Here is a 7,474-nt window from a genome sequence, read left to right as displayed (position 1 = left end):
AACTTATGGGTCAACTTTACATTTGAAATCATGATTTGGAATCCAAATCATGCCTTTTTGGATGATTTGGGATTTCATTTCATGAGATGAAATTGCATGTCCAAACACCTACTTAAACATGTCATGTAAAAAGTTAGAATTAAAGAGTTGCCAAAAAAAGGAAAGAGATATTTTTTTGAAACCGACTAAAAAAAAAGTAAGACAAACAAATTGAATAAGAGGGATTAACTCGTATATGAAACAAGGGTAAAAATGTAATTTGCATCGGTCCAAACCAAATCATCAACCGCAAGAAACCCGGTTAGGAAACCGCCAAGCCTCAAATGAATTAGAATTAAGTCGGTTTTTCTCTTCCTTAACACTGACCCATTCCTCTCTTCCACGCATTAATAAAATCCTCCACTCTTTTATTCAATTCTTTTCTTTATTACAACAAAATTAAAGTTGACAGAAAGCTTCCAAATCTGAGGTCAGATATTTCTACTTTCCACTCTTATTTGCTTCCCTTTTTCTTCTTCTTTTGGCTTTCTTTTCTGTCTTCCAAAATATGTCACCAGCACACTTTCTTAGAGCCTAAGTTTTTCCAACTATTTATCTAAATTCACTCTTCTAATTTCTTATTCTCTTTACATGGAGCAACTTGGAGTAGATGAACAAGTTTCCATGACAATAGAGAAGGAAGAAATGTTACTCTCTTCGGATTCCGTAGCCGAGACTCCTAGTCCACCATTTGATGATTATTTCAGGTCAGAGACGAATTCAGAATTCAAATTTAATGAATTTAATCTACATATTGTTAGTTAAACTCATTACACATAATTCTTATCTATATATATATATATATATATATATTCATATATCGAGAATGTTGAATTCAGTTGAACCTATTAATGATGATATATATGCTACATCCGCTACTACTTCAGGTTATTAAAGAGAAATGGGATGATCAAACTAAAGGAACGTGACAAAAAGCATGATATAATTGAGTCAGGATTTCTTAGTGGAATGGGGCAATTTGCAAAGGAAGTTGAAGTTGTGTCTATACACAAGAATTCCTGTACGACTATATTAGGGCAAGCAAGATTGGAAGGTTTTCGCATTTACTCTGAAGCAATGCGCAAGAAATGCGGTGGAAATGACAATAGTAAATATGCTTGGTTTGGTTCTTCTAAAGATGAAATTTGTAATATTATTTCTCATGGATTTTCTACAACGACGGAGCCAAAATTTGGAGATTGTTTTGGTATTGGTGTTTATCTTTATCCCACAAACATCGATGGGTAAGCAAGTAAAGCCTAAAAGTAATTCTCTTTGATCTGTTCTATTTTATCTGACATTCTTTTCGTTTTTAATCTATCTTTTTATATTAGAAAATTGCTTATGTCATTATTATAGAATCAGAATTTTTAAGAATACATTTGGTCCGTGCGATTGCGAGTACTAGAATTCGTTAATTATAGATTTTAGATCTGCCTTTACATAAATATAAACGTTGAATTTGTCATTTAATTACTTCAGATGTTTGGAAGTTTACTAACTAATTAATTAGTTTGTTCTTTTTGTTAAGGGTATTATCTGCCGAGGAAGATGAGAATGGATTAAGGCATATGTTACTTTGCCGAGTAATCTTAGGAAACACGGAAGTGATTGAGGCTGGATCCACACAATTTCAGCCAACTTGTGAATATTTTGACTCTGGGGTTGATAATTTATTGGCTCCTAAAAGATACATAATTTGGGGTTCCTACATGAACTCTCATATTTTACCAAACTTTCTAGTAAGTTTCAAGGGTCCTAATTTCTTATTAGGTAAGCAATCAGAGATTTATAATTTGGTTTTATAATTAATTAGTTAATGAAGCTTTGTACCAAGATTCAAGAATGTTACATAAATTTTGTTTATTTTCTTAGGTAATTCTTCAAAAATCAAGAAGGTTCCGTCGAAGCCCACTTCTCGTATAAAGTTTCATGACTTATTTCGTGTGCTTTCCAAGTTTTTACATCCTTCAAGAACGGTTTTGATCTCAAAATACTATGAAGACTTTCAGGTTTTTTTTTTTTTTTTTTAAAAGTAATCTTTTTTGTAGTATGAAATTTATTAATTATATTTAATTATTGACTACGTACATCTCAATAATTTATAGAGAAATAAGATCTCAAAATTGGTACTGGTTCGCAAGCTAAGGCAAATAGCTGGAGATACGTCATTAAGAGCTGTTATGAAATTGTATCCAAATACTATTAAGGTACAGCTTCCTTACTGAATTTTAAACGAACTTGGTGCAATTGCTAAAAATGGTTGTTTACTTTTTTTGTTTTCTTCTTTTGCTTCCTAATTTCAATTTCTATAAACTGGTAATATGTTTTAATTTAATTTGTGTTATGTAGCAAATTGGAGAGAAGAGCTTGTTGCTTCCCCACAAAGGAATGTGATGGATCAACTAGTACCATGTTCTCGGCGTTTCAAGTGTGAAAACATTCTTCCATGTTATTGAATGACAAGCCTTTTACTTGTAAATTGTATAGATATTTGATATTCCCTTGCCATAAATTACAATACATATTACCATTTGAAAATTGTTTATTGGATGAATCCATTTCTTTTTTACACATGTCGCCTGCGTGTCAAAGCAATCGAGTTTTACTTGAGAAAAGTAGAACATATTAGAAAACCTAAAAGTTCAAACGGTGTGATAGTAAAAGAACTTGGAGTGAAAAGAAAACTCAAAACGGCCAAAAAAGTCCTTGAATTAACGTAAAAGGTCTAAATCTTCATTCACCTATTCTGTTAAAATACCCTTCTGCTTACCTTTTTAGCTCTTTATGCACTTTGACTTAGCGGTCAATATTAATTTTAAAAAAAAAAAAAATCATGTGGCAACTTCTTTTTGGTCAACATTAGGGGTGTCAAAGATGACCTAAAAGTTAATGGTCCGTCTAATCCACCCAAAATTTTATGAGTTGGGCCCAAAATAATTTCTTGTTGTGCTGATCTTAGTTCAACCCAAAATAACTCATTTTAAAGTGGATCATTTGCACGATTGCCCTTCAAAGGCACTGGTCTTTAATTTTTGCCCCTCAAATTGGTGGTCTTTAATTTTTGTCCTTCGCCTAATAGTCGAAGTCCTGAGTTTAAACCCCGGTTCAATAAAAAAAAATCTCAAGGCAGAGTTTCATAGCAAAATTAGGCCTACTCGGGCAAAAGCTAGGCCTTAAGGCAGAGTTTTGCAAAATTTCAACTGAATAATATTTTTTTTTTAAAAATTGTCTTAATGCAAACCTCTACCTTCAGGTTGAAGGCAAAACTCTCCCTTAAGGCAGAGTTTGCCTCAAACTCTGCCTGATCAGGCAGAGTTTCAAACTTTGCCTTAAGGAAGAGTTTGCCTCAAACGCTGCTTGAAGGCAAAACTTTGCCTTGCGAATCCAAACTCTACCTTGCGATTTGTTTTTAAAATTTTTTTGACTAAGCAGTGGTTTGAGCCCGAAACCAAGGACTTTTTAGCGAAGGACAAAAATGAAAGACCAGTGCCTTTGAAGAGCATTCCGCACCAAAAAAAATAATAAAAATTAAAGTGATCTCCAACTTAGCATAATACTAGCCAATTCTAGCCCATTTTTGAGATTTACTTTAATTTGAGTTTATTGCTTGAGAGTTGCTTTATTGTTTTCTATGTGTTTTTGTATCATGTATCTTATAAGTTTAGGGTGTTTTTGATATTTGTGGCAAATATTTTCCATGAAAAATATTTCATTCAAAAATATTCCACGAAAAATGTTTTGCGAAAATATGTCCACAAAAAAAAAAAGTTCTGCGAAAATATTTTTCCATCCCTGGAAAATGTTTTCCTAGAAAATAGACTCTTCAAATAAACTAGGTTAAGTTGGCGGGTCATGACCTAGCCCATTTTTAGCCCAACCCGTTTCAGCCCAAATAAATTTTGGGACAGTCTTAGCCAAACCCATTAATTAGCTCAACTCATTTTGACTTGTCCAATTTCAACCAACCCGCCCATTTAACACCCCCAGTCAAAATTAAAACACCTTAGCCACTAATGAGACTCACTTATATGTATCCGTTTCCCCCCTAACCCGCCCCGCACACTACCCCGACCCGAACAAAAAGTCTAACTAAAAAAAATCCCACTTTCATCAAACTCCGTGAAACAAAAGCTCCATGAAAGTTGCAGAGAACATATAACTGTTGCACATATGAGGACACTGAGCAAATCACTTGCAAAGCGAAATTCCTTTCTTTTGTTGCAGGAGCAGAAGCCCTTACGCTTTTCTGCCCATACACAAATGAGATGATGACAATTTACGGGAAGCAAAGATTAAACAAAATTTAAATAGTACTAGTAAATAAAGATGAGAGAAGAGTAATTGATCAATCTGTTTAAATTAGTAGTGACACAATGCAACGCCATTAATCAGTATCAGGTACAACAAAGCAACATTTATATTTACCTTAAGCCGAGGTGTCATGTGATACCGCTTTGCCGAAAAATTTTACTCCCTCCGTTTCAATTTATATGAACTCATTTGACTAGCCACGACATTTAAGAAAGAGCGAAGACTTTTGAAACTTGTGGTTCAAAATAAGCCTTGAAAATTTGTGTGGCTAAATCATTCATAAAGTGAATTTGTTTCCAAATTAGGAAAGAAGTCATTCATTCTGGTACGGACTGAAAAGGAAATAGGTTCAAATAAATTGAAACAGAGCGAATATTAAATATGCATATATACTTGGAAGGCAGAAATAAAATAACGGGTAAATATAATAAAGTGACACTCCTTGCTACAATCAGTGATGTAGCTTGTTTGGTCAGGCGCCTCACTTTGTGACTAGATGTCCTGAGTTCAAAACCTGGCATCCCTCCCTTCCCTATTTTAAATATTTTTCCCTCTCCCTCATAGTCATATACACAAATAAAAAAAAAGATACTTGTTGAGGTTCGAACGGTGGACCTTTAAAAGTTAACAGAACTGTGAACCAGCAGTCCAAAGCACTGTATCTTAATTACTCAACAAGATTATGTTAGGTACTTAGCGAAGAATGTTACTGCTTCCCTAATTAAGTGTGTGCTATATTTTTTTTTTTTCATCTTGATTAAGATCGATTTACGTAATCAGATAATGACGATTTTTTTTAGTGATCCTTTAGTACCTAATATAGGAAAAACACTGTTTAGTATATTTTCTAATGAGGTAATTTTGAATACTTTTCAAAAAATGAAAATTCATTGAGGAGAGTTATAGTAGTATACATGAGTGGGGCTTTATTTATATTATGCTCATTTTTTTAATATTGCATCATGGTGTTTTATTTATTTGTTTCATTTTAAAATGTGACACCGCTTGCTAAAAATCCGGCGTACGCCACTGCATTTACATGTTCTCTGCAACTTCCATAAAGCTTTTGCTTCCATGGAGTTTGATGGAAGTAGATTGCTTTTTTTAATTAGAGTTTTTGTTCGGTCGGATTGGTGTGTGGAGTGGGTTAGTCAGAAAAACGGGTACACATAAGTGAGTCTTTTTAATGAGTTGGGTGTTTTCATTTTGGCCAATAAGAAGTTGCCACGTGAAATTTAAAAAATAATAATTTAGTATTGACCACTAGTCAAAGGGCATAAATGAGCCAAAAAGGAAAGCAGAAGGATATTTTTGACAAAATAGGCGGATGAAGGGTATATTTAGACCTTTTTCAATAGTTTAGAAGGAATTTTTGGCCCTTTCCCGAACAAGAAATAAAACAGTTAAATAAAATATAGTTGAAGAAAATAATTTAAACTAGTTCAAGAGATGGTACATTTTAATAGGACTATCCCGATAACCTAACCCCAAAATAGGTTTGTTTGCTTACTTGTATCGAGTTATCGGATTAACGGTTGGGGAACATATTGAAATTTATAATTAACGGCTTAGTTGTGTATTGTATAGTTTACTCAATTTCCTTATGAGATAAATTGTTAACCCGTTAAGAATAATTAAATTTACGTTTATACCATTGTACATATAAGTAGTTTAGAGAGTTAGAAACTCTAAAATGCTAAAACTCTAAAGTTAATCATGTTTTTGGTATTGGTTGTTGTAACGACCCTCCCGGTTGTTATGGAAAATCTAGGATCGCCCTACCAAATAGAACCTTTCCCAGGGTAGAATGAGCTAATAGAAACTTAAATGTAGAAGTCTAAGAACTGGAAAATTAGTTTGTTTGTGATTATTGTTTGATTGTGTTGAGTCCGTTGGGGGGTGACGTAGGAAATTAGACCTCCATTGGGAATTCTGAGGCCACGGGTGAGTCTGTATGGTGTTTTTACATTTCTGTGCTTGTTTTGTTTATGTTTATGAGGCCTCAGATAAAGTGTAGTCTGGTAGAGTGAAAAACTATGAAATTAGCGAGCTCACTGATTCAGTGGTACCGCTGTGGCGAGGGATGTACTGCTCCGGTGGGCCTGCTGTAGCGGCGGGTCTCTCGCTGCCGTGGTCAGTCGGGAATGTGGGTGTCCGCTATGGCGGGCCCTGGACCGCTGTAGTGATTGCGCTATAGCGGGACCAGGCTCGCCACAGCGGAGGGAAGGTTTTAGTAAGGTCCACTACAGCGGGCACTTGCCCGCTCTAGCGGGACCGCTGCGGCGATGCTTTGACCGCCGCAGCGGTCGACGAGGACAGAATTTCGATTTTTAAACACTTAGTTCCGAATTCTTTATTCATAAAACTCCAAAACCGTTTCTAAGGAGCACCTAGGGAGAAATTATAAGCTAGGGCAAGAATATTCTTGAGAGGTTAGTCTCAACCATTCTTTCCTTCATTATGCGTTCATCTCTAAGGTTTTCATCCTTCTAATGGGTCTACAATGGTGAATTGGGAATAGTAACCCTAGAACTTAATAGACTCTCAATAGTTGGTGGGTTATGATTGCTATTGTGGGATTATCATCTAAAGGCTTGGGTTATCACTTTCTAATCAAGAATTGATCCATTAGAGGCATGAACTAAGTGAATTAAGACTTAGGGTTTCATAAAAATGGTAGCTTGACCATAGAAACCTCTTGTAAGAGATAACTTGATTGAACAACCTTATAAATTGATAATGTGTGGTTGCTAAGATCAATGTTAGGATGATTTACGCCTAGTAATCATTCACCAATTCGAAAGGGGTAAGGTGGAAGGGTGTTCAGTGCATTGATATTGTTGACTAGAGTGTTTGTGACTTATTTAGCATCTTAATTGCTAGACTTCGAGCATTCCGGAGCTTTACGGAAGGGAAAGGCTATAGCGGAGTGGTTCGCATTGCTCCAGCTCTACAGTTGAGGTAGGTTATGGTCTACTTGAGTTAGACTTTGATTAGTTGATTGTATGTGTTATGAAATTGATAGGAGAAATCATTTCTAGTCCTCAGGCATAATGTGTGTGGTTGAATTCCTATATGCTATTGATTGGGTGATTATGTGGGCTTAGTGCCACTATTTGCT

The 7,474-nt window shown here is 35.1% G+C and overlaps 1 protein-coding gene across 3 annotated transcripts; it reads left to right on the top strand.

Moving 5' to 3' along the window:
- Positions 1-437: 437 nt before the first annotated feature.
- Positions 438-2,587, top strand: LOC132641100 (probable inactive poly [ADP-ribose] polymerase SRO2). 3 transcript variants are annotated; one of them, XM_060357988.1, is made up of 7 exons: positions 438-469; positions 650-746; positions 927-1,283; positions 1,553-1,812; positions 1,915-2,051; positions 2,148-2,249; positions 2,392-2,587. In XM_060357988.1, the coding sequence occupies exons 2-7, from the start codon at positions 664-666 to the stop codon at positions 2,434-2,436; spliced, it is 984 nt and encodes a 327-aa protein (XP_060213971.1). In that variant the 5' UTR covers positions 438-469; positions 650-663; the 3' UTR covers positions 2,437-2,587. The 3 variants fall into 3 exon arrangements, with proteins under 3 accessions (XP_060213971.1, XP_060213969.1, XP_060213970.1); XM_060357986.1 differs by lacking the exon at positions 438-469 and having other exon boundaries at positions 526-746; XM_060357987.1 differs by lacking the exon at positions 438-469 and having other exon boundaries at positions 532-746; positions 1,571-1,812.
- Positions 2,588-7,474: the final 4,887 nt, after the last annotated feature.

This window comes from Lycium barbarum, chromosome 5, assembly GCF_019175385.1.
Source record: "Lycium barbarum isolate Lr01 chromosome 5, ASM1917538v2, whole genome shotgun sequence".
Lineage (NCBI taxonomy): Eukaryota > Viridiplantae > Streptophyta > Magnoliopsida > Solanales > Solanaceae > Lycium > Lycium barbarum.
This window is presented reverse-complemented; position numbering and strand designations above follow the sequence as displayed.

Excerpts from the sequence above, each read along its gene's own strand:
- LOC132641100 (XM_060357986.1), top strand. The coding sequence starts at position 631 with ATGGAGCAACTTGGAGTAGATGAACAAGTTTCCATGACAATAGAGAAG. Across the intron at positions 2,052-2,147 it reads AATACTATGAAGACTTTCAG|AGAAATAAGATCTCAAAATT; the intron begins GTTTTTTTTTTT and ends AATAATTTATAG. Across the intron at positions 2,250-2,391 it reads TGTATCCAAATACTATTAAG|CAAATTGGAGAGAAGAGCTT; the intron begins GTACAGCTTCCT and ends TGTGTTATGTAG.